At 56.6% G+C, this 26,490-nt stretch overlaps 1 protein-coding gene across 3 annotated transcripts in view; it reads left to right on the forward strand.

Annotated features, from left to right (window-relative positions):
- Window positions 1-593: 593 nt before the first annotated feature.
- PRIMA1 (proline rich membrane anchor 1) overlaps window positions 594-26,490 on the forward strand; it is a 56,655-nt gene continuing 30,758 nt past the window's right edge. The window contains exons 1-3 of one of the 3 annotated variants that reach the window (XM_066343311.1): window positions 594-1,038; window positions 1,885-2,008; window positions 8,814-8,949. In XM_066343311.1, the coding sequence (XP_066199408.1) occupies window positions 1,916-2,008; window positions 8,814-8,949 (229 nt within the window). In that variant the 5' untranslated portion in view covers window positions 594-1,038; window positions 1,885-1,915. Of the gene's footprint in view, window positions 1,039-1,135; window positions 1,223-1,884; window positions 2,009-8,813; window positions 8,950-26,490 lie in introns of those variants that run through there. The other 2 variants (XM_066343312.1, XM_066343313.1) reach the window with 2 other exon arrangements.

A 26,490-nucleotide genomic window follows, 5' to 3' on the forward strand; every position in this document is an offset into this window, starting at 1 on the left:
CACAAACCTGTGTGGCTGGGGCAACTTGTTTGAAAGAAACGTGCTGGGCTAGCTTGTGACGACTTGTTGATAATGTTGCCTCAAACAAAGAAGTTTGAGATGGTTGAGGAATAGCAGCGGTGGTGAGATCTGCCCCAGCCCTTCCAACTCCTTCCAAGATGTAGCCTTGTGTTTGGAGAGGTCACTGTACCAGGACTACGGAAGGGGAAACACGCGCTGGACCCCTGCACCTGGAGCTCCTGCACCCGGGGCAGCTTCTGCCCCCTCTGAACCGGGCGGGGAGGGGAACGCGTTCTGAAGGGCAGAGCGCAAAAGGGGGTCCCCGCGTATCAGCCCTTCCCACCACCTCGGAGAAACTCGGGGAGGGGTGAGCAAGGAGAAAGTCCCCCAGAAACTGGGAATCCTTTTCCTCGCGGGTGAATTAATAAATGATTAAGCGCCCAATACACAATAGCCTCGCTAGATGGAGACGAGGAATCACTGCAGCGGCACTGGCCGCCGCGGCGGGGAGCGCGGGCGGGCGCACAGCCCGGGCGGGAGGCGGGCGAGGCTCTGGCGAGGCTCACGTCTGTTTTCCTCTTTCGTGCATTATTTATTTCGCCTCCGCCCGCGGCCCTGCTGCCGGAGCAGGAGCTCCCAGCCAGCGCCTCTCGCCGCTGCCTCTCGCGGACCGGCGTGACGGACGAGGAGAGCTCCGGCACCCCCGCGCTCCGGGAAGCCGCGCGGCGCCACCGGGAAGGGGGCGACCCGGGGAGGGCACTCGCTGCCTGCTCCAGGCGGCTTGGAGGAGACTTTCTCCGCCCTCTCCTCCGCCTCGGCAGCCCGCCCCGGCCCTGGGCGCGGGGTGCCGCCCCTCCCGCCCCGCGCGCGACCAGGCTCAACCGGGAGCCACCGCGCCCTGCGCCCGGTGCAAGCGCGCGGCGCCCGGGACCCGAGCTCAGCGGCCCGGGAGGCCCAAGCCGCGCGCAAACTTTTGCTCCAGTGCCCGGCGCTCCTCCCCGGCACTTGAAGCCCCCAGGCGCCCGCTCAGTAGCCAGGGTGAGGACCGAGGCCCCGCCTAGAGGGCGGGGGACTGGGGAGGCGGCCGGCTTTAAATGGGGGCCATCCCGCGGCTCGGGAACAGTCTGCCGCGGGGGCGGGGGGGAGTGCGACCTCCCTTCGCTGCTGCGCCGAAGATCGGCTGGGGCAGCCCCCAGGCAAGGTGGCGTGAGGCAGTGGAGAGGTGCGGGCGGAGGTGGAGACCTGGGGGAAGCTCACGCTCAGGGACGGGAGGCTGGGGCTTGGGAGAGTGCGCCAGGGTGAATGGGGTGCGCACGGAGGTGCATTTGTTGCAGTGTGCGCAGTGAGGGCCGGCGGGCCAAGGAAGGTGCACGCGGCGTGTGTTTTCATGGTGTTGTGCAGGCAGGGTCAGCGAGTGTGCCGGCATGAGTCGGTGGGTGTGCACGGCTGTTTCTGTGGGTGTGTACACAGGGTGAGCGGTGCCCGCCGGGTTTTGAAGTATGCTAACTGTGGGAGTGAGTTGAGCGTGGCTGTTTCTGGGGTGAGGCACGGGGCTTTGTATGTGTGCTTGGCCGTTGCTGGGAGTGTGCATGGGGCCAAGGTGTGCACGCAGGATTGTGGAGATGGGCACGGGGGGCAAGGTTTTCACGCAGGGTTGTGGGGGAATGCATCAGGATAGAATGAGAGTCCTGGGATGCCGGCTTCTGCGAGTGTGCACCAAGGGTCATCAAATGTGTAAGCCGGAATGAAGGGGCAAGCTGATTTACGAGGGTGCCTCGGGGCGCGGGCCGTGCCTGCCCAGCCGGGATTGCTACGTGTTCGGGTGCACGGCCGCGATGGTGTCCGCGAGGCACCCGTCTGACCCAGGTTTTGCTCCCCCGACAGCTCGCCCCGAGAGCGGGTGCCACGGGCCGAGATGCTGCTCCGGGACTTGGTGCTGCGCCGTGGCTGCTGCTGGCCTTCGCTGTTGCTGCACTGCGCGCTCCACCCGCTCTGGGGCTTCGTGCAGGTGAGCAGTGGCGCCCCTTGCGCGGGCTGCACGGGCTTGGAGACCTCCTGAACAGGAATGGGTGCCAGTGGGATATCACTTCTCCCTGCGACCCCCTACTTCCTGCAGCCGCTCCTCTGTTTGGTCCTGGGGAGAGTTGAAGTAAAGCAAAGATGCTGGGGCCTTCCCATACTCTGGCCCCGAAGAGATAAGAAACTCCAGAGGGAGGCTTCTGTTTTTGCCGGGCCTGCAGGGCAGGGCCTCGGAACAGAAAGGGCTTAGGTTAGGGAATGCCTTCTTGATGGTGACATTTTATTGCAGAAATGCCAGAAAAGAAACCTTAGATCTTTTCCAAACTTAAAAGGAAAAATGATCCCAAGAATATACATCTTTTATTTCCCACTATTAAACTTCAAATTAGTGTTCTTAAGCCGGACATCAACATGGGAGAAGCTGCATTTCTTGTAGGGATTGGAATTGGGAATATGGACAGATTGTCGGTGGTGGCCACTCGTGGGAATGTAAGAAATAACTGTCCATCTGTAAGAATTGCCTAAGAATGGAATTTTCACCCTAGGTCCCCTGCCCCCAGGGCAGAGGCCAGGTGGCCACCAATTGGAGTTATCTCTGTTAGAGTCAGAGAGAATCAGATGGGATGGTCCTTAGTACCTCCAGGAATGTACATGGTGAGCGGTACCAGGTACCACTGGTGAAGAAGTGGATTTTGCAGTTAGCTCTGTATTTTGAGCCCCAGCTCTGCTCTCACCAGCTGGGTAACTTTAGGCAATGCACTGAACCTCTCTGGTCTTTGGGTTTTTTTTTCTTGACTGTGCTCTTACAAGAACTTGATGACATAAAAAAAGTAAAAGTTACTTCGAACAGGTCCCAGACCATCATCAACACTAAACTGTAGCTGCTGCTGCCATTATTGGTATTAGTGAGAGTGATGCCGCTCTTCTATCTGCTGGCCAGGCGCTCTGTGGATCACTGCATAGTCTGGTCTACCTTCTTTGAACTGTTCATGGTTCAGCAGGTGCTGGAGGACATTTTAACTGTTTGGGCATTGAAATACCACACTCTGGGTATCTGCAACTTCATGTTCTCCTGATGGCATTTGGGGGCTGGGGGTTACTCAGATGGCTATTTGAATAGGGGGTGAGTAGGAGGGAGTTCAAAGAAAAAGGGATGGGTGGGACTGCTTCCAGTCTGCCATGGTCCACAAGCTGTCCTGGGTTACTGGGTCCTGCTTGGAACCAGCTCAGTCAGTCCTGCTTGGATGGTGGCTGAGTGACCACTGGGAGAGACCAGGGGCTCTAAAGCAGGATCCGGCATGGTGGCTGAGTGGGTGGGTTGACCGGGGTGTGTCCCCCACCCCCCGGCTTGCCTCTGCCTCGCTCACAATTGTTTTCCTTTCTGAGTTGACAGCTTTGTTTACTGTGTGGAACAGCCGCTATTAAACTCAGCTGTGAATAATCAGGCTACAGGATTTTGTCACTTTTAAACACTTGGGTAGTTGGGGGCCAGCTTCGCTTGTTCAACTTTTAGTTGAACCTCAGATATTAAGTTCACTTCATTTTTATTTTCATTTGCCTTCAGTTTTCTATAAGACATTTTAGCTAGTGTAGAGAGCAACACAATGGTGGTGTCTGTTTCCAAGACGAGCATTCTGATGGATAGAAACAGGAGACCCACCACCTCCCCACCAAAAGAAATCATTTTGTGAAAGCTACCCGGTTTTTAAACAGTGCCCGCACGTGTGTGTGTGTGTGTGTGTGTGTGTGTGTGTGTGTGTGTGTGTGTTTAGGATGTTGTTACTCAATACAAATCAATTTTTGTGCAAATCAATTAGAAAAGGAATCCTCTAGACAAGTAGAATGGATAACATCTTGGATGGAGGCTCTGGAAAAATTCATCTCTAAATGATAAGGACTGGGAAGCCAGAGGAAAAGGGCCTTGGAATGGGTGGATGTGATTTTTTAGTAAAAGAGCGGCATCTGGGGAACAGAGGGGAGAAGAGGAAACACTGGAGGTGCATGAGGCTGTGTGTTTCCCTTTAAATGGAGAGGTTAAAATCCATCAAATCATAGGAGTTTCTCGAACATAGAGAAAGAACTAAGAGCTATCTGGGCTTTCACGAGCTTCTTGCTAGAAGAGTCCCCGAAGTGGGAAGCAGTTGGAAGGGTGAGACCAACATAATAAAGTCTTCTAATTAATCGGATAATTGGTGAAGTGAGAGACCGCGGTGCCCAAGCACCAGGTTCCTACCCTGAAATCAGCCCGAAGCTTCTGGGTGCTGCCGAGAGGATGAGAAACGTAATCATTAAAATCAGATGACATTTAAATTGCCACAAGGTTGGTGTGGGGGCATCTGTGAGCCGCCCCCCTTTTCTCGCTCCTGTGTCTGGAATTGAGCTTTTGAGCTTTTGTGATTTAGGGTTCGTCTGAGTTCCAGATGATTCCTTTTCTTTCCTTTCTTTTTTTTTTTACAAGCGAAGAGGATGACAGGCTGGCAAATTTATTAGGTGTGACAGAAGTGTGTCTCATCAAGTTACTGTGGTGCTGGCCTGTCTCCATAAAAGATGCCAGAAGCCATCATCTTTGTGGGTGTCCTCCTAAAGCCATCGTCAGGGAGACAGGCTCTGATCTGAGCCTATGGGTCTCTGTGTGCTGACAAGGTGCCACCCCCAGACCCGAGCCATGCGACCTCCCCCTATGGTCAGTCACTACAGCTCTGCTTATGTATTCGGCAGCATTGACTGGGCACCTACTGTTGGCCAGGCCTTGTGTTAAGTGCAAAGGACCAGAGGTCCTTATGGCATCAACAGTCTGACACTGGAGAAATAATTAAACAAGCAATTACAGGCAAGATAGCTCAACAAGAGCACACAGCTTAGAGATGGAATGTGGTGGAAGAGACTGAAGTCTCACAGATGTGGCTTCAGCTGAGACAGGAACAAGGAGAAGTCAGGAGTCGGGGTGCAAGCATGAGTGAAGTGTGTGGACAGAGGGAACAGCCCCCGAGCCAGAGGAAAGAAGGGGAGGCCACTTGGACAGGCACCAAGTCCAGCTGTGAGCCACTACCATCGTATCTTACAGTCTGGACTTCATCCTGGGGGCTTCGGGGACTGTGCAAGCTTTTAAGTAAGAGATGACGCAGTCTCAGGTTTGCATTTTAGAAATCTCAGTCCAACTCCAGCAGGAAGGATGGATTTGGGGATAGAGCAAGGCAAGGGTCTCTAAAACATTGGTTTTTGTTTATCTAAAATGTAAGAGGGCGTCCTGTATTTCCCCTAGCCACCCTACATGAGAGTAGGGCTGCCCGGCAGAGATGGGGTGCTGTCCTGGTGTAGGGTGGTGGTGGGGAGATGTGGATGGGCCCGAGGACGGTTTAGGAGGCCACCTCCACGGGACCAGAGAGCTGCACTGAATGGCCCGGAGTGTGTCCCAGGGAGCACCCTGTCTCCTGGACCATAGTGACAGGTACCAAGGCCAGGCGACTGCAGGAGCTGCCTGTGCTCAGGATTCTGGCCCCAGGGGAACACTGCAGAGCAGGGGAGGAGAGGCAGGTCTTGGCAAAACTGGAACAAACCCTCGTCCCAGGACGTAATGATAACAGCTTTTGCGATGTAGGCTTTAGGCAAGCCACTGACCTCTCTGGGCCTCTGCTCCTTGGTCAGGTCCCGCTAAGGGTCGGCGACCTCAACAGCAAGTTTCTTCTCCTTGCTGGAGTCCTTAAGACGCAAGCCAACCAGGCCAGGTATTGAGACAAGCACCCGGTCCTGAGGTTCCCTCTCTACTTGTCCAAGTGCAATGCCACCAATCCACAGAACCCAAAGCGGACCCAGATTGGGGGACAGGATAGATCCCGTGTTTCTGCGCTGGTGGGCAGATCATCCCCCAACATGCCTTTCCACCAAGCCAACTGAATGCCGGGCCCTGTGGACCCTGGTAGATTACTTACCCTCCCTGAGCCTGCCGCCCCACCGCTAAGTGTGGACGATAAAGCTACGTCTCCCGGTTATCCCTGTGGTGAATTGACAGCCTGCTTCCCATAGCCGACACACAGTAGGGCTCAGGAAGGCACCCTTGGTCAGGATTCATAAAGCACCAGCCTCATCTACCTGCCAGCCTTCGGCGGCGGGAGCAAACATGAAAAAACAGTGGGAAAGATGCCTCAAATAGAAGAGCTTAGAAGGTGAAGAAGCTGCCCTGGGCATGTGGGTCTGATCTGGGGGTTCGTGGGGCTCGGGGTGGCTTGGCTGAGAAGGCTGTGCAGGAGCGGGCTTTGAAGGATGAATAGAAGTTGGTACATGGATAAAGGGTCTGAGTAACAAGCCGTCAGTGGCGAGAGGCTCAGCAGCTACAGGTTCGCGCTGGACCACATTCCAGTGAGGGGTCCTCATGGAGAAGGACAGCCAGCCCAGGCTGGATTCTTCCATGATGACCGTTGGTTAAGCAGTTGTGCCAACTCCCTTTCCAGTGGGGCCATTGTCCCAGACACCACTCCTTTCTAGAATGCTTCCTCCCCCATCAGCCTTCAGACTTGGCCCTGGTCTCCCTGCCTATCAATGCATCACATTAAACTCTCTTCGCCCTTAAGGCTCACACAGAAATAGTTTGCTGTGCTGGGCCAGGTTAGACCAACGCGCTGCTCTTGAACCTGCTTGTGTGTTGATTGCCCTTTGGAGAGCTGGGGAAGTACTTGCTTTGGCAGAGGCGTTCACTGCTAGAAGTTCACGCACTTGGTAGGGTTCAGCAGAGAAGCAACCCCAGGGGCCAGCCGCTGGGGGGATGGAGCTCTCGAAAAACTCCCGCTGTCCTAGAAGGTCGGAGTCCAGAGGACGGGTTCAGTGGGGATGGGAGAACCAACGGCCAGCCCCACTGGTGGGGAAGCCCTGGGACTGGCCACTGAGAGTTAATCATCTCCGCGAAATAGTAAATGCGAAAGGCTCCTCCTCTGAGGATAGACTCTCCCCAGCGCGGGATAGGATGGCCTTCCAGAGTTTGAACCACAGTCAGTGGTCCTTTAAAAACACCAAAAGGTGGTGAGCAGGAGCCGCTTGGCCTCGTGGGTGTTGCCAGGGCTGTAAATCAGCTCACCACCAGCTGTCATCCCAGTGCCTGTCCTCCTCTGCCGAATGCCGAGAGCGTCTGAGCCCTGCGGGCTCTGTCTGCCGGGCCTGCCACACAGGCAGCAGAGGGTCTGCATTGGCCCTAAAGGCAGCCATACGTGGCTGGTTGCAGGGAAACTGGGGTTCTAGGTTTCTACTCACTCATGACAGCCAGAGAAATGAGCCATGGGCATTTTTGAGGTGGGCGGGGTGACCACCAACTTTTTCCTTCACGTCTTTAAATCAGCTTGTCCCCTGAGTCAGGCACAAAGCGCCAGCCCTGTGGATTGATGGCACTGCCTCCAGGAAGGACGCCGGCAGCCAGTGTGTAGCATCCACTAGACGTTTAACCTGGGAGTGCAGACGAAATGCTGGTGCCTGGCGGCACCTGCAGGAACCCTGGTTCGGCTGATTGTGGGTCAGGCTCAGATGAAAGTGTTTGAAAGCTGCCCGGAGCTCCGATGTGCGGGCGGGGCTGGGAACCGGGGGTGAGCACAGCCCACTCTGCCCGTCTTCCCTGTTCACAGGCGAGGAAACGGACACCGCCGTCAAAAAGCGCCAGGCCAGGAGTCAAGTGGCGTGGATTCTTGTCCAGTTTTTAATATTGATTCATTGGTTCATTGGTTCATTTATTCATTCACCAAATGTTTACTGAAGGCCAGGCGTTCCCTCGGGTGCCAGGTTATGATATTGAGAGAAATGACAAAAGGCCAGGCTCCAGCCCCCATAGATCTATAGCCCAATGGTGTGGATGGATAGGAACCAGGTAATCACCCAATGTAGATTTCTGCCCCACAGAATGGAACCTGGGCCGGAAGAGCCTATAAAAAGGAGATCTGACCAGGTCAGGGAGGTCAGAGCTGCTTCCCTGTGGAGGTTGCAGCCAAGCTGGGTAACGGGCCAGCGGGAGAAGGCGTGGGAGACTGTTCTTGGCCACGGGAGCAGCATGTGAACAGGGAGGGAGTGTGGCCAGGGCCCAGAGAGTGGAGGAAGGGCGTGGAGGGCAAGCTGAGGGCGAGAGCACAGGGTGAGGTGGAGGCTGGAGACACTGGCAGGGGCCTCCCTCTGCAGGACCCTGGGTCACGGGGTCCCCTGAGCGGTGGGCAGGCGTGCAGGGGTGTTCTGAGGGATGCAGGTAGTCTGGTCAGGTGTGTTTCACACGAGACTACGTGGGATCCCCTGCATCATGTGGGTCACCAGAGCGGACACCTGGCTGAGTAAGGTCCCTCCCCTGAGACGGAGGGCCGTGGCCATCCCCAGCAGGCTGTCGGGAGCTGGGGCCAGAGAGAAGAGGAGGCTCAGCCTTGGACCGTAGTGAGAAAGACTGGAGAAGTGACTGTGTCTGCTTACTGAGGAGGGAAAACCAGTATTCTGATCCCACTTCTCCTGGGCCTCAGTTTCCTCATCTGTATGATGGGGAGATGCTAAGAGTTAACCCTCAAGTTCTTGTCTACCTCTAAATAATATTGGAGTCATTTGTGACAGTCCCATAGCTGGTCCCCGGCAGAGCTGGAGAGAAAACCTTCGTCTCCCTAAGCCAGCCTCCCACAACATTGTTTTCTCTGAGCCAGCCCAACTTCTGTCTGCTCTTCCTGCTGTGGCCCCGGGGGGGAGAACCTCAAGTTCCAGCCTGGCAGGGAGTGTGGGCGGTGGGCCCATTTCGGCTCCCATTTGCCTCATTGTCTTCTCTCGGGTCCATGTGCCCATTTCTGCAGGTGACACACGCTGAGCCCCAGAAGTCCTGCTCCAAGGTGACGGACAGCTGTCAGCACATCTGCCAGTGCCGGCCCCCGCCCCCGCTGCCGCCGCCGCCCCCGCCCCCGCCGCCGCCCAGACTCCTCTCGGCCCCAGGTGAGTGCAGCCTTGCTGTGTTTTCCGGGCCCAGGGAGAACCTGTGAGCAGAGCAGAGGGCAGCCTTGCCTCCTTTGTAATTTTCCACTGGCCGAGCAGGAGGGAAGCCAAGGCCCAACTTTTCTCTGCAGTCTGCAAAACGCCTTTCCCACAGAACGCTCCTGCGAGATGGAGAAGGACGCTGCTCCAGCGGTTAATCAGATAAAAGTCAATCTCCATTTGATGAGTGTCTCGGCCTGGACTGCTCTGAAGGCCAGGCCGTTAAGTGGGGGCAGGCCCTGGGCACTGGTCTTGTGTACCCCACCCACGCACATGATTTCAGTTTGCGACTTTAATTCAGGTTAAGGAGGCAATTAGTAGAGAACCAGAGTGGAGGCTCGGGAGCAGAGAGGCCTGGGTGCCTTTCAGCATTCGTCCTGACCTCTGCTGCCCCCGCCCCGCCCCCTCACTTGTTTGGCTTGGTTTCCTCTATGAACAATTTGACTTCCTGGTCATTCAAACAAAGGAGGGTTTCTTTAGCCAGAAATGGCCTCAGTCCTGACCTCCACGGGTTAAGTTCCCTGCCGACGATCCGCCGGTTGGTCGATAAGGTCTCTAACCAGAGAGTCTGTATTTTGGATTGATGGATCTCTCGCCTTACAGCCCGTGGATTGCCCGTGATCGTGTGTGGATCTCCCTCATTGAACGTGTCTCTGTGGAGTCGTTTGGGGTGTATTTTACATAACCTTGCCGATGCTTGCTTGCTCTCCCGTCAGCGGTGTGTCAGACTGGCGGTGTCCAGGCAGTGATGCAATGTCTGGGGCATCTTTGCAGTTCGTGTGCGTTTCTGCGTTCTGTCTGCTGAGCCCCAACCTGTCTCCGTTCTTACCCGGTACCCGTGGCCTGTGCTTCTCAAGAGTGGGGTCCTCGACATCGCCTGAAGCATTTTCTTAAATGTGCTGCTTCAGGGGTTCACTCCACACCCACCCGCCCAGAGTCACTGGGGTGGGGCTTAGGAGTGGCCTTAATACACATGCGGAGGTGGTTCCAATGCAGGTGAAAGTAGAGAACCTTGGCCTACCAAACCCTGTGCCCAGAGCCTCTGCAGGGTCCTTCCCCTCGGGATGCTCACTCCTCCTCTCTCCCACACGCATCCCCGGATCCCCGAGCTGTCCTGTGGGGCCCGGCCTCGGGCACCTGCCCCTGGAGACCACTCACCGCCCTTCCTGTAGAACTTCTGCTCCCACTGTCTGGGCTCCAGGCCTGTGCTGTCTCCAGGTGTGCTTGTTTGTGATAGATCTCCATCCCCGTTAAAGTGTCTTCAATTCATCTCGGCTAACTGCGCCTCTGTGCTGGACACAGAGGCGAGAGACCATCTGGCCTAGGGGATCTCTCAGCCTCAAGGGAAGGCCCTTCTGTCAGCAACCTACAAGAGGTGGCTGAGAAAGCACAGAAGTGGTTCCCCGGGGTCACTGGAAATCCTTGAGTCGCTGGGTCACAGTAAACGGTAACACTGACCAGGGTCTTAAAGAATAAATGGGATTGTTTTAGGTTGATAAGGAGGTTGTGGGAAAAGAGCATCAGGGCCGAAGGAACAGCATGGGCAAAGGCTTGGAGGATGACCGTGTGAGACTCGTCTTGGGAGTCACAGCCCTTCAGAGGTTTAAAGGAGTGGTCAAGGGGTGGACTGGGAGGGGCTCAGTGTGCGTGGCTGATTAGATCACATTTCATTCTGTGAACTGTTGTGTGCCAAGTGTCATTCACCACATCCAAGTACCTCCTGCTATTTGCCCTTTTTTAAAAAGATAAACTCACTCTTGTGTTTATGCAAACTCCTATCAATGAAAAACCAGTTAACACTTGCATAAATAGACGATGACCATAAAAATAAACTGCTCACAAAAATGAGGGGATATTTTATCACCTCATATTCATTTTGAGATATCCCCTCATCGTTGCGAATAATGGAAACAACGCATGAGGCAGCGAGACCTCAGAGCCACAGTAGCCCCGTGTGGACACTCTTCTAAATAAAGAAGTCAGGTTTGCAGGAGAATCGATGGGGCCTAATATCTTGCTCTATGTTTCACTGTGTTGGAGCACTGGGTCCCTGTACCATGAAAGCTGAGGGGACATGCACACCCCCCCCCCCATCCTTTAGGAAACAGCTGAGACACCGTGATCAGCTCCCGAAGGTGTCAAGCAGGAAAATAACGTGATTCTGTATATCTGTTTCAGACAATGTGGAGGCGGGGTTAGGGATGAGCTACCAGACGGGAGTTAAATGGGGGACTCCTGAGATAATTCAGTCCCCAGACCACCCACAAGGGCCCTCAGCCAGGCTGGGGCTGCAGAGAAGAGGAGGTGGACAGGGAGTGTCGTGAGAGGGGGCCGCAGCCTGAGGTTGAGCCTTGGGCCTGAGGGTGCTCTGGATGAGAAAGGGGAGAGCAGGCGATGTGTGGTCCTACGGCGGGACTTTCCTAGTTATGCACAGCAGGACCCATCTTGAAGCGGCTGAAGCAATTCATCAACAAGGGAGGGAGATACTCGTTTTTTTGGCTCATGTATCAGAATATTCCAGCAACAAGTCTTATTGGATGAGAGTATTGCATTTCTGTCTCTGTCCCTTTCTCTTCTGTTTTCTCCTGGATTGCCCTTGGTTCTCAGGCTGGCCTAGTTCCTGTGACTCCTGGCTCCGGGATCCCATCAACCTTAAATTGAGTAATTTCCCTACAAAGAGCGCTTCTTTTTCCCAAAAGGTCCATTAAACTTCTGAGACTGATTTTCATTGGACCAGCTTGGATCACATGTCCATCCTTGGACCAATCTTAGTGGCCTACAGGATGGAATACACTGATTGCTCAGGCCTAGGCCATGTGACTCCCCATGGAGTTGGGGTATAGGGACACAGACTAAGGGACTGGTGGCCTGCCAAGGTCATGGACATGAACCCTGGGCAGAAAGGACAGCGGATGCACCCATAGCCGTGAGGCAGCTGGCAGATTAGGCCAGTGGCAGAGAATGTGGTTTGTATGTTCTCTTAGTCCTCTTTGAGCTCGGCCCAGACCCTGCACACAAGCAGAGCCCAATAAAACGGCAGACAAAGCTATGGCCACGTCCGCCACTTCTGTCTGTTCTACGATTGCCAGGAATTAGCCTCTCTCCCAGAGGGCACAGCGCCTCCGTGCTGTGGAAACTCTGTTGTCGTTTAATAGGGTGCATGGAGCTCACCAGGTGCTGGGTTAGGAAGGCAGCAGTGAGCAGGAGAGGGGCAGCTCCTGCCCTCACGGGGCTCTCGGTCCAGTGGGCCGTCATTTGCAAAGTGTCCTTTCCTGCCATCTTCCTGGATTCCTTGGCTCCAGGCTCGTGTCAGCCTTTGCTCGTGTGTTCATCGGGTGTGCCTTGAATCTCTGCCACTCACAAGGGCCTCTCTTTCGCCAGGGGAACGTTAGCCGAGTGCCTGCTGTGTCCAGCCCCATTCTGGGGACACTGGAGGCACACTGAGACACTCAGGACTTGTCACCACTGGCAGGGGCCGGATAGTATAAAGACTGAGAACGCAACCTAGAACCTTTTTTTTTTTTCTTTTTTTTTTTTTTTGTATTTTTCTGAAGTTAGAAACGGGGAGAGACAGTCAGACAGACTCCCGCATGTGCCCGACCGGGATCCACCTGGCACGCCCACCAGGGGCGACACTCTGCCCACCAGGGGGCGATGCTCTGCCCCTCCGGGGCGTTGATCTGCCGCGACCAGAGCCACTCTAGCGCCTGGGGCAGAGGCCAAGGAGCCATCCCCAGCACCCGGGCCATCTTTGCTCCAATGGAGCCTCGGCTGCGGGAGGAGAAGAGAGACAGAGAGGAAGGAGAGGGGGAGGGGTGGAGAAGCAGATGGGCGCTTCTCTTGTGTGCCCTGGCCGGGAATCGAACCCGGGACTTCTGCACGCCAGGCCGACACTCCACCACTGAGCCAACCAGCCAGGGCCGCAACCTAGAGTCTTGATCCGTGAGCCTGGGTTGGCGCGCTAGCCCAGCCGCTGCCATGTGTTTAAGGGGTCCAGTAAGGCAGGCCTCAGCTTCGTCTTCTGTAAGCCACATTAGGGGATCGCCCCCACCCGAGGGGCTGACTTGAGGGTTCCTGTAAGAGAAAAGAACTTGAGAAAACTGGATAGTATCCGTCCACTGCTACCAGCCATCCTGTGAAAATCCTTCTGATGCACAGCAGCCTGTGAGCACAAGACCTGGGGACTGCAGGTGCTTTTGGGGACAGGATAATTCCAGGAGAGGCGGGCAGGGAGGGACTGGGAAGGCATAAACGAGTCTCCTGGTAGATCTGGGAGCAGAGGGAGGCCGTGGAGGGGGGGGACTGGCTACAGCAAAGGCCCCGAGTTAGGGGCTCAGGGAGCCGGCGGGGGACTCCTGCTGACAGAATTGGACCTGCAGAAGCCTGTGTTTCCGTGCTCGCGTCTGGGACAGAGGGGGACAGAGGGGGACAGAGGGGGACAGAGGGGGACAGAGGAACGGGGAGCTCTACATGTATTCAAGCAGACCTGTAAAGTCTCCCAGGGGAATAACTGCCAGAAACGTTTGCCCAGATTGTTGAGTGTCCTCCACATGGCCAGGCAGGCCTCCTGTGCCCCATACAGCACCCCGCTGCTCAGGGTGACCAGCTGGCGCCCCGAAAGTCCTGCCTCCCAAACACCCTTCAGTCCCAGGCAGACCGGGACAGTTGGTCACCCTCCCCCCGGGCCGCCCTTCTGACAAAGCAGTGTCGGGCTTTGTTTTTCGCTGTTCATTTCTGGCCTGTTCGTTTTGTTTTACCGTGAAACTTTCTAGAGCACTGGCCCCCAGCTCCACCTGGAACTCACTGCTCTTGGGTCAGCTCAACCCTGCATTCCCCCGTCACGGTTCGGCTCTGTGCCCGACTCCCGGCGGCCCAGGCAAGTCTGCTGAGACAGTCCCGCCCCGAGCCCTGCCTGCCACCAGGCAGGGGAATGGAGAAGGTGCTGGCGAGCTGCCACAGTCTTGAGCAGTGTCCCTACCTTCTGCCTTTGTTTCCCAAACTCGGCCCGTGACGCTTCGCACCGCAGCCGAGGGATTTCTGTAAGACTGGAGATTATATGGGCTGTTCTTGGCAGAAACCACGTTTGAAAGGCAGTGCTACAGTACGGAGCTCCCAGCTTGGCTCTCCTGCCCTCTATACCTGGGCTCAACCCTTGTTCATTAACTCAGTGATTAGGGCAAGGTATCCTTCCCTGCTCGGGGACCTCAGTTTCCACATCTGTAAAATGGGGCTAATTAATGACAATACCTGCCGCGCATGGGTGGTTGTGAGGACTCAGTGCCGCAACGTTTACACAACACCAGGTCTGGAACCTAGGTAACACTCATTAAGTGGCAGCTAATAAGTTAGCAGAATAACAGCTCAGGGACCTTCAGGTTTGGAGTTGCTTAATCGCGGCTCTGGCCCCTCTGCTGAGAAAGAAGGCTCTGGGTAGAAACTCAGAGATGAAGTGGGTCCTTTAAGGACAGGCAGGCTCCCCTAGGAATTCAACAGGAAAGAAAAAGTTTCCAGAGAGTTTCTCCCAGGGCCGTCCTCGCCAGGCTTGTGATTGTCCAAGTCAGCCAGAGCCCCCAGGTGGAGGGATTTCTGGAAGGTGCAGGCAGCAGTGAGCCCTGGCCCCAGGGCCCGACCAAGAGGCCCACGGCAGCCGCCAGTGCTCGGGGCCCACTGGGGCTCGCTTTGTAAACGTCAGCGATGGCCCGTGCTTCCTGCCTGTGACTCAGACGGCCCTCAAGGAAGGCACGTCCACCCGGCTCTGTGAGACCTGCTTCTGAGGCTGACAGGGCCAAAAATAGCCGGTTCAGAGCAGAGGGGTGAGCCTGCATTTCCACAGCGCCTATCTTGAAGTTCAAAGTACTGATAGAGATTTTATTTTTTGCGTTTATTGTATCCTTAGAAAAAACAAAAAAAGAAGTTAAGTGACTTCTCAAAGGTCACACAGCCATGGTGGAGCTAGGAATGGGTCGCCTGATTCATCTCTATGCGCCAAAGGCCAAGTTTTAACAGAGGAAAAAAAACTGGAAGCGTGGACATTCTAGAAGGCTTTTTTTTTTTTTTTTGCTCACCCAGAATGCTAGAAGGAAACTGGTATCTAGTTCCCAATACTGAGGTGGAAGCCCCTCTCTTCTCATGTCACTTACCCCTCAAACACTCCTTCGGAGCAGCTGGTCTTAGCTCCAATTTCTACGAGGAATTTAGGGCTCCGAGATGGTGCATTACTTGACCAGCTAAGGAGGGGAGGTAACGTGAGGCCAGCTGATTACTTCCTGTCGCATCCTCTGCCGAACTCCCGCTCCCTCGCTGGAGCCAGTTGCCGGGTCCCCTTCCCTGCCCCTCTTGGGCCTTGCTCCCCCCTCTCTCGGAGCCTTTGTGCATGATAGTTCTGTGTCTGCGAGGCTTCCCCCTAACGCGGTCGACCTTAACTCACGCCGCTCTGCACTCAAACCTCCGGGAAGCACCTGCCCTGACTTCCACGGAGGTCACGCCGTTCCCTGTTCTGACTTTCTACAGCTTTGGAATAAATCACTCCAAAACTCTTTGGTTATAAGACAACACAAATGTATTATTACCCTTTCCTCTCACGGTTATGGGGGTTCATGGAGCTTCCCCAGGAGGTCCTCGCTTGGGGTCTTTAATGTGATTATCGTCATTTGACCAGGGCTGGAGCCATCTTGAAGGCGTCCCCGTTCGTGTCTGCTGGGTGGTGCTGGCTGTGGGTTGGGTCCCCAGCTGGGCCTGTCTGCCAGAACTCCCACATGCGATGCCTCTGTGCAGCCAAGGCTTCCTCACAGCGTGGTGGCTGCGTTCTAAGCTTGAGAAGTAGGTGGCAGCCGTGCCCCTCTTGACGATGGAGCTGAGAAGTCACTCTGCTGCATCCCAGTTCTTGGAATCAGGTGACCAAGGCTGCTCACACTGGAGGAGCAGGGAATTCGCCCCCACCCCTTGTTAGAGGAGCATCAGGGAACCTGCATGCATTTACAGCACGCCACCCTCCATCAACACGCGCACACACACGCGCACGCGCACACACGCACGCACGCACGCACATGCACACATACAGGCATACGTTCTTTGAACTTTGCTTTGCCTTTATAGCAGTCACCCCACCTGTTAAGTATCTAATTAATTACTTGACTTATGCCTGGATCCTTTGCTAGATACAGGCCATTGTCATGTGTCCACTGAGAGCCGCAGCCCCTTAGCATGTGCCTGGCATATCTTGGGTCCTCAGTACGTACTAATTCATTTCTTTTGCAAAGATTTTTTTTACTGTCTGTCATTGCCAGACACTGTGCTAGGCCCCAGGAAGGCGGTAGTGATCAGGACCAAAGGGTCCCTGTGGTTGTGGAGGACATAGCTTACTATACATGTCCGTGTTCCCAGGCAGGGCAGAAGATGACACACCCCGAATATCCCGGGAGAATAGAGGACAACATGGGCTACAAGGAGAATGAGCACAACCTGATCTGATGGGGGTCACTGGGCGCTCACCCAGGTTGCATGGTCTGAGCCCGGGAGATGACATTTCAGCTGAGAGCCGACTGAAGCGATGTCGGCTGGGGGAAGGTCGTGCTCAGCCGAGGGAACAGCCAGTGCGAGTTCCTCGTGCGGGAAACCCTGGGGTGCGTGGAGGGCTGGCCGCTGGGTGAAGGAGACAGGGGGCATGAGCCCCAGAGGGAGCCGGTGCCCAGTGCATGCAGGGCAGGCCGTGGAGGCTGGGGCAGGGGCTGGGGCTTTCTCTTAAGTGCAGCTAGAAGCCTCTACAGGGTTTTGAGTGGGGGGGTGGGGGGGGAGCTCATACTGTATAGAGCCTGACCTCTGAGGAGGTCGTGGCTTGGGTCCAGGCGAGAGACAGTCACGGAGGAGCCTTCATGTGGCCCGGCTGGGAGGTGAGGGAGAGGCAGCCATGTCCTGCCCTGGTCCAGTACAAGAGGGTTTGTGTGTGTGTGTGTGGGGGTGATAGGACCCTGTGACGGCTGTGGTTGTGGAGTGGGTGGCAGGGATGTCCCTAGGTTCTGTGCAATGAACAAGCAGACGTCACTCGCAGTGCTCCCCCCTTGGCCCTCTCGGGATGTGGGTGAGCTCGCAGGGGACTAATGCAGACCCCGTGGTGCTGGGAAGGGGCTAGCAGCAGCTTATACATCCCCAACGTAGTTTAGTGGCTGCCATTTTGTGAGGACACAATCTGGGACTTCCTGAAGGCTCTGATCACTGGTGCTAACCAGTTTTGTTTTGGGTGGTGGTGGGGGGATTGCAGCAAGTTTGGGGCATGCAGCAGAGGAAGCCCTTGGGGGCCTCTAAAGCCGAGGATGGGTGCAGCAGGCAAGGCCAACCCTGGGGACCTACGTGCCTTCTGTGCAGGGCACCAGGCTCCTTAGAAAGAATGTGGCCGTCACAGCCATCCTTGCCCAGAGTGAGCCTCATCACAGGTCCCTGCCACCGTCCCTCATGGACTGTCACTCTGAGCATCTCTTGCTTCATGGGCTGCGTGTGTTGGTGCCGAGCTGGTCCTCACTGTCACTGATTTGAATCTCGGGGTATCGGGTGTTCATCACTTGCGGGAGGCGGGGCTTCTGTCCCGTCACATTTGAGCCACTTGTCTGGTCTGTGAGTAGGAGAACCTGGAGGCCGGGCCTGGGCCTGGCTCTCACTGCTGTATGCTTGTCACTCAACCTCTCAGCTTCCGTGTCCCGTCTGCAAGTGAGGGATGAGATCCCATCCACTGAAGGTGCTTGTGAATGCAGATGATACGTTTGAGGGCCTAGGAACATCCGCACCCTCTTGTCAACATAATCCTGGCTTGAATAAATCTCTCACCCACGCTGGTCTCAGCTCCCCTTCCGTGCAGCGGCGGGCTCTGCCTTGAGTCCCATGATCCTTGCTTCTGAACTTGAGTGTCTGACATCATAAGAATTTTAATAGTTGCTGGCTCTCTTTTTTTTTTTTTTTTAAGATTTTATTTATTCATTTTAGAGAGGAGAGAGAGAGAGAAAGGGGGGAGGAGCAGGAAGCATTAACTCTCATATGCACCTTGACCAGGCAAACCCAGGGTTTCGAACCGGCAACCTCAGCGTTCCAGGTCGACGCTTTATTCACTGCGCCACCACAGGCCAGGTCTTGACTGGCTTCCTTTTAAAAAGTGATTTTACTTTTTAAGTATTGGCTTTCCCTTTTCCAATTCAATAAATGAAATGGTTTGTCTTCTATTAATTTGCTTGTATCCAGCTAATAAAAGATTGTGGATTAATGTGGACTTTAATTTTCTCAACAAACCTGTATCCGTTGATTTATGGAACAAACCTTTGCCAGCAGCCTGTGCTGTGGCAGGTCCCGGGCTGCAGGGATGAACCGTTCACGGCCCTGCTGTCGGGGAACCAGAGCCCTGGACACACGCTGGCATCACGTGAGAGCTTCACAGAGGACAGACGCCTGGGCCCACCCTAGGGGGAGGTGGTTCTCGTATGACTCAAGGTGGAGGCTCTTGGCTATAACCCGAGGCATGGGCAGGAAGGAATCGGTGCCAGAAACGAGGAAGAGGCAGGTGCAGTGCAGCTTGGGTCCAGAGGGACCTGCACAGGAGAGAGTGACCTCCGGTATCACCATGGGCGCGGGGTGTTCCCAGGCTTGGATCCTGCCCTCCAGGACCTGGAGTCTCGCGAGGAGTCTGGACTTAGCACTGATCTCACCGCTGTGCACATCCATGCCCAACATGTACTTCCTGGGTGCTCACTTCCTATAGTTTTGTTTTTTTTTTAATCGAGACAGAATTCACCATTTTAAAGTATACATGTCACCAGTTTTTAATGTATTCACAATGTCGTGTAACTGTCACTACAATCTAACTCCAGGTCATTTCCATCCCCTCCCCCCAGAAGAAACCCTGTACCTCCCAGTTCAGCCCCCTTGCCCCGTCCCTGGCAACCACTAATCTACTTCCTGTCTCTGTGGGTTTGCTATTCTGAACGTTTAGCCTAAACCTGGGTGTTCTCCAGCAGCCTGAGCCTCAGCCTCCTCATCTCCAAGTGGAGATGAAACCTCCTTCCTCAGGGTTGAGAGGCGGAATCCAGGCGGCGTGTGTAGGGGAGGCCCGTGGCCTAGCATGGACGAGGCAGGTGCTCAGGGGTGTGGCCCCCATCACGGAAGGGGATCCTGCAGGGTCGGGGTGAGATCCTGGCTGAAAGCCCTCACCTGCTGCATTGGGATTGAGTTGGTTCTGGTGCCATGTAACTCGGGCCTCACGTGGACCTCATTCCACTCAGAGGGCTGGGCTGCTGAGAGGGTTCGACTGGCTCACAGGCAACGAGTTTAGAGCCGGCCGGCTCAGGGGCTCACCTTGTCCATGTCAGCCACTTCGTATTATTGCAGAATTGACCTAGGACGTCCCACTGGTGTCCAGGACAAAGCAGTCCGTCTGACCGATTACGTTTCTGATCCGATCTCTGAGGACCAGGACTCGATTCATCTTTGTCCCCAGAGACAGCTCACAGCTTGACGTGTGGAGAGAGCACCCCGAGCATGTGAATGAATGAATGCACGTGATCAGAGGAGGAAGACAGAGATGAGCTTTCCAGCGTAAACGGGCCAGGGAGGGGACCGGCCAGGGAGGGGACCGGCTGGGGAGGGGACCGGCCGGGGAGGGGACCGGCCGGGGAGGGGACCGGTCAGGGAGGGGACCAGCCAGGGAGGGGACCGACGCTGTTCACGAGCCTGCCATTTGCCAGGTCTTCCCTGGGACTGCATCTTAGTTTGAGCTGCTCCAGATAGAGACACTGAGACACAATTCAAGTGCAGGTGGTTATGTGGGAGACGGGGAAGGGCGGTGGGCAGCAGAGGGGGTGCTGTCAAGCCAGTCACCACTGTGGGCAGCAGGAGGGAGCCCAGGCCCAAGGGGAGCTCTGGGAAACGGTGGGGTCACTCAGAGCACCTGAGAGTGATTCGCTCACACGAGGACCGAGGGAGCTGGGGGGGGGGGGTGCAGTTGACGCCCCCAGGCAGAGATGCAACATTGACCTCAGGAAGCCGAGCCAGCAAACCCGGACAGAACACCAGCAGCGTCTGCTGGAGGTTGCCACCTTCTTCCACTGTGATTGCCACGGGTGCCCGCGCCCCTGGTCAGACCCAGATGGGACTGTGCTAGGCCTTCTAGCTTGGAGTCCACACCTCTCTCCCCGCAGTCCAGTGCATGGTCTCCTATTAGAGGGATACCTCACTTATTTCTGTAAGGAGCAGAAAATCACTCAGAGTCATTTACTCATTCAACTAATACGTGCAGAGCTCTCCACTGTGGCCAGTGGGTAGGACAGGGCAGACCCACTGGGAAGGGTCACGGGGGAGGTCGGGGTCTGTTTGTTCTTATGTGGAGTTTGGAATGCCTGTGGACAGCGTGGGGAGGCAGAGCATACAGGAATCACACCAAGAGGCTCCCGACAGCGGCTGAGAGGACAGTGTGGGACCAGGAGCAGGTGTGCACAGGGGTGTGGCCGGGCTGCGCTGAGGGGGATGCATCTCCGGGAAAGGCTGGGAGCAGGTGTGCGCAGGGGTGTGGCCGGGCTGCGCTGAGGGGGATGCATCTCCGGGAAAGGCTGGGAGCAGGTGTGCGCAGGGGTGTGGCCGGGCTGCACTGAGGGGGATGAATCTCCGGGAAAGGCTGGGAGCAGGTGTGCGCAGGGGTGTGGCTGGGCTGCGCTGAGGGGGATGCATCTCCGGGAAAGGCTGGGAGCAGGTGTGCGCAGGGGTGTGGCTGGGCTGTGCTGAGGGGGATGCATGTTCGGGAAAGGCTGGGAGCAGGTGTGCGCAGGGGTGTGGCTGGGCTGCACTGAGGGAAAGGCTGGGAGCAGGTGTGCGCAGGGGTGTGGCTGGGCTGCGCTGAGGGGGATGCATCTCCGGGAAAGGCTGGGAGCAGGTGTGTGCAGGGGTGTGGCTGGGCTGCGCTGAGGGGGATGCATCTCCGGGAAAGGCTGGGAGCAGGTGTGCAGGGGTGTGGCTGGGCTGCGCTGAGGGGGATGCATCTCTGGGAAAGGCTGGGAGCAGGTGTGCAGGGGTGTGGCTGGGCTGCACTGAGGGGGATGCATCTCCGGGAAAGGCTGGGAGCAGGTGTGCAGGGGTGTGGCTGGGCTGCGCTGAGGGGGATGCATCTCCGGGAAAGGCTGGGAGCAGGTGTGCAGGGGTGTGGCTGGGCTGCAATGAGGGGGATGCATCTCTGGGAAAGGCTGGGAGCAGGTGTGCAGGGGTGTGGCTGGGCTGCACTGAGGGGGATGCGTCTCTGGGAAAGGCTGGGAGCAGGTGTGCGCAGGGGTGTGGCTGGGCTGCGCTGAGGGGGATGCATGTTCGGAAAGGCTGGGAGCAGGTGTGTGCAGGGGTGTGGCTGGGCTGCGCTGAGGGGGATGCATGTTCGGAAAGGCTGGGAGCAGGTGTGTGCAGGGGTGTGGCTGGGCTGCGCTGAGGGGGATGCATCTCCGGGAAAGGCTGGGAGCAGGTGTGTGCAGGGGTGTGGCTGGGCTGCACTGAGGGAAAGGCTGGGAGCAGGTGTGCGCAGGGGTGTGGCTGGGCTGCACTGAGGGGGATGCATGTTCGGAAAGGCTGGGAGCAGGTGTGTGCAGGGGTGTGGCTGGGCTGCGCTGAGGGGGATGCATGTTCGGAAAGGCTGGGAGCAGGTGTGTGCAGGGGTGTGGCTGGGCTGCACTGAGGGGGATGCATCTCTGGGAAAGGCTGGGAGCATGTGTTTAGGGGTGTGGCTGGGCTGCGCAGAGGGGGATGCATCTCTGGGAAAGGCTGGGAGCAGGTGTGGGACCAGGAGCAGGTGTGTGCAGGGGTGTGGCTGGGCTGTGCTGAAGGGGATGCATCTCTGGGAAAGGCTGGGAGCAGGTGTGCGCAGGGGTGTGGCTGGGCTGTGCTGAAGGGGATGCATCTCTGGGAAAGGCTGGGAGCAGCGGTGTGGAAGGAGCTGCATTCTGGCAGGGGGAACATTTGGGGCAAAGGTTCAGAAGCCACGGACAGTCTGTCCAGCCCAGGATTGAAGGGGGCGTGGGGAGCTGGCCCTCGAGGAGTGTGGGTGCGGCCCGGCCTGACGGTGCTCGGGGCATCTTGGGTGCTTTCCCCGGGCAGGGCAGCAGGATCTGAGGGGGAGCTCCCGTCTCAGCTGCCTTTGGACAGACCTGTAGGGGGTGGGGGGTGGGGAGCAGTGCCAGGAGACCAGCGTCAGTAAGGAGAAGGTGGTGTTCCACGGGAGACCAGTGGCCGGGTCTGTGGGCAAGGGGAATGGGGCTTTGGAACCTCCAGGACTCGGAGACCACCCCCGTCGGGGCGAGGGAGCAGGAAGAGGCCGAGTGACAGGGCCTGATCAGTTGCCCTGTGTGGAGGCAGCTCATGGAGGGAGGGTGATGGGTTCAGGCGTTCCAGCCTTTGTCACGTGGCGTGGGAGGTACCACGGGCCAGCGGGGAAGGCATCAGCTTGTTGGTGAGAAGTTGAGGGCAGAGGCCTGAGCTGTCTCTGAGGATGCGAGGCGGGGGCTCCGGACATCACCCAGGGAGAGTGTGGGAGGACAGACCCGGGCTCGGGAGGAGGAGGAGCCTGGGGAAGGTGGCCAGGGGGGAAGGAGGAGAAACAGAGAGGTGAGCTGGGAGACCAGGGAGGCAGCAGAGGGCGGGGCGAGCTCCCAGGATCAGTACCCAGGAGGGGACCCACTCCCTGCATCCACTTCCCCGCTCCTCCCACGGTGGTAGAGAAGGAAGGAGGAAGAAGCTTTAAGTACTAAAACAAGCGTGTGCTTCTCCCTCGGGGACCATTGGAAGGCAGGTGGTGATGTAAACGAGTCTAACGCAGGGAGGCTCCCGGGAGCTCAGCGAGCATCTGGACAGTGCGGAGAGACGCACTGGCCTTAGGACAGTGACCCGGCCTCCCAGAGCGGGGAGGGGTGTGAGCGGGGAGGGGTGTGAGCAGGGAAGGCAGCTAGTGTGTGTGTGACTGGGAGCCACCGGCGGCCCCCAGTGGGCAGTCTGGTCACTGCTGTCACAGGCAGGGAGGTTCAAAGACAGAGTCCCCAGGACACTGGGGGCAGAGGCCCGGGAGGTGACAGCAGGGCGGGTTGGCCCTTATTCATTCAAACATTTCCTGAGTATGTCCACCTTTTAGCAGCTTGGGATACGTTATGAAACAAAGCCTATGCAGAGCTGACATTGTAGTGGGGAAGGGAGACCAGAAAACAGTAAGGCTGATAAGCCTGGGAGCTGTATAGTGTGCCAGACGTGGTAGGGGCCGTGGGAAGAGACGGTGGCCTCAGCAAGCTGGGGCCGGGCCGGGCCGGGGGGCGCTCTGCAGGGAAGGCGGCCCTGGGGCGAGGGTGGCAGGAGGCAGCACACTGGTCCCTGGGGAGAGGACAGCCAGCCAGGCCCAGGACTGAGTCACCTGGGGAGGCTGAGGGGCAGCCAGGGGCCAGGGTGGCTGGAGCAGAGGGGGCTGGGGCTAAGAGATGAGAACGGGGAGATGCACACAGGCCAGAGTGTCCTCGGTACGTGAAATCAAGTGGGGAGCCGTGCGGGGCGGCGAGTCCAGGCAGGGACAGGATCTGACTTGCACTTGATAGGAGGGCTCTGGCCGCTGTGCAGACCAGACCGCGGAGGTCACGGCAGCAGCAGGCAGGCCGGTTAGGAGCCTGCTACAGTAATAATCCAGGTAAGAGGTGATGTCCTCTGGGACCAGTTGCAGCAGCCAGGTGGTGAAATGGTTAGATTCCAGATGGGAGCCCACTGCACCTCTGAATAAGCTGGGTTCCGACAGGCGGCCTTCTGGGGACCAGGAGAGCACACACAGAGAGAGAGATGGACCCTGTAGTTGCTCCAGAGCAAACACTAACAGTCAGGACATTGATTTACTCAGTTACTGTGTGCTGAGCACCTCCTGGGTACCGGGCACTGGGTCATGCAAACCAGAGATGAGTAAGAACTGCTTCCTGCCTTGGAGGGGCTCACTGGCCAGGGCAGGGATGATCGGAAGCTGTCATCCTGCAGAGAGAGTGATGGGTGCAAAGCCCTGCAGGAGCCCAGAGGCAGCGAGCCCCAAGCAATCAGGGGTGACTGCTGGGAGGAGGTGGCATTGAACAACATTTCAGATGGCAGTTAGAATTTTGAAGAGCAGTTGCAGGGCCAGATATAAGGGTTGATGGAGCAGGTACTCTGGGTAGAAGAAATGGTGTGAACAAAGGTGGGGAGTCAGGAGTCCCAAGGCCTCTGAGGCCCTGAGGGTGAGCTCACTTGTCAGGTGCGTAGGAGAACGGGGAGACTGATGGGAGTGAGAGTGTCCCGAGGCGTTTGGGTGTGAGTCTGGAAGAGCTAAAGGTTTCTTGGCAGCTGAGTCAAGTGAACCATACAGTGTCTGAAGACTATTAATCTCACAGGGAGGAGGAGGGGGCCAAGGCCACTACACGCTTGTGTGTCTGTCTTCTGTTCCTGGCTGTGGCAACCATCTCTTTCTAAGGTGGTACCCAGAGGTGGGCCTTGTTTGTTCCCCTTCGCAGCCCGGCTTACGGGCACATGACTGATGCTTCCTCAGCCCATTGCTCTCATAAATATGGCTAGGTTGTAAATGGGGACGGTGTCCGTTAGTCCTGCAGCGCCGGCCTTCCTTCAGTTCAACAAGACTGACAGACCTATACGCCTCATCCATGTTGCCCTTTGCCCCTCGGCCCCCAGAGAAGAAACACAATAAAGGTTCACTGTCTTGGACCAGCCAGTGTGGGAAGCTTCCAATCCGCGACGTTCATACTAGGGCCCCTGTTGACATCCAGAGCAGCCTGGTGACACCAAGTCCTCCTTCTGGGGCACCCCTCTTCCAGGAAGGCCTCCCCACGTGAGGTCTGGAGGTTGGGATCGTGAGTGGGCTGCCCCAGCTGGCTTGCTGGGCTGCGGGCGGCAGAGCGGCTGCCTTCTCGGTCCACTCCACCAGGAGAATTGCCCGGTGAGGATTTTTAAATACTGACCGCACCGGAAATGAAAAGTTACCTTGAATACGTGGAGAGGGTGTTATTCCTTCGAACTGGCACACTCTCCCCACCCACTCCCCTTTCAAACCCTGTCCCTCGTACTCTAAGTTCACACTTTTCTAAATTCAGACGAGTCTCTCTCTTACACACACACACACACACACACACACATGCACGCACACACACACAGTGTCCCACCTTTCCCCACTCCTTCACTCTCTCCCCTGGAGCTGACTTTTGTCCTACCTGTGGTTCAAAATCCGGAGTAAAAACACCCCCTAGTGTACATTTGGATGTGTGGGGGGATGGTTGGGGGTAGGGGGGAGTGCTACTGGTCTTCAGTGGACAGGGGCCAGGGGTGATAACTGTCATGCCAGGGACAGTTCCCAAAGAAACCCTTCCCCATAATACAACGGAGATCCTGCTGAGAAACTGCTCCGCCACCAAAGCCTTGTCTCAAAGAAGCCGGATTTCAAGTCCTAACCTGGTGTCCCCAGGAATATTGATTGTTTCCATTTTTAGAAACCTCGGTGACCCATGCTGCTCCTGTGGGCGACAGTTCCTGTCTATTTCAATAATTCCGCTTCACCCCTGATAGCTTGGGGCTAGTCCACTTTATTTATTTATTTAATCAACCATTTACAAAATACCTGGAAATAACAGAAACAAAACACGCATGACCTGGTCAAGGTCCTCAGGGAGTTTGTGGCATCGCTGAATGACTCCAGTGGTCTCTGATGGCCACACCAACCGGCAGGCCCCCGGAAGGCAGAGAATGGGTCCATTTCACCCTGTGTGCAGCCGCAGAGCCTCCCCTGCTCAGTCAATACGCATGTGCGGATGGGGCCCCAGGACTCTTGCCGTGTGGACATTCCAGTTGGCTAGAGGACAGGGCTCCCTGCGTCCATCACCAGGGCTCTTGTTCTACTCCACACTCTGAATGCTGATACATGAACTTGAACTTTAACACAGTCTCAGGTGTTCAGACGTTTGTATTAGCCTGTGTCTTTATAGACTTTAGGGTTTTTATAATTTTTCATTATGCATGCGGTCTTCGATCAGTGCCCTAGAGGCAGAGCCTGAGGCAGGGTTTCGGGAGTGTGTATTATTGAAGAAGCCTCTCAGGAGGAAGTAGTGGGGAAGGGAGAGGAGGAGAGGGGAGGAGAGGGGAGGGGAGGGGAGGAGAAGAGAGGGGAGGGGAGGGGAGGGGAGGGGAGGGGAGGGGTGGAGAGGAGAGGAGAGGGGAGGAGAGGAGAGGGGAGGAGAGGAGAGGGGAGGGGAGGAGAGGGGAGGGGAGGAGAGGGGAGGGGAGGAGAGGGGAGGGGAGGAGAGGGGAGGAGAGAGGAGAGGAGAAGAGGAGAGAGGAGGGGAGGAGAGGAGAGGGGAGGGGAGAAGAGGGGAGGAGAGAGGAGGGGAGGAGAGAGGAGAGGAGGAGAGGGAAAGAAAGGGGAGGGGAGGGGAGGAGAAGAGAGAGGAGGGGAATAGAGGAGAGGGGGCAGGAAAGGGGAAGGAGCCAATCAGGTGC

The sequence above is a fragment of the Saccopteryx leptura genome, chromosome 6, assembly GCF_036850995.1.
Source record: "Saccopteryx leptura isolate mSacLep1 chromosome 6, mSacLep1_pri_phased_curated, whole genome shotgun sequence".
NCBI classification, from domain to species: domain Eukaryota; kingdom Metazoa; phylum Chordata; class Mammalia; order Chiroptera; family Emballonuridae; genus Saccopteryx; species Saccopteryx leptura.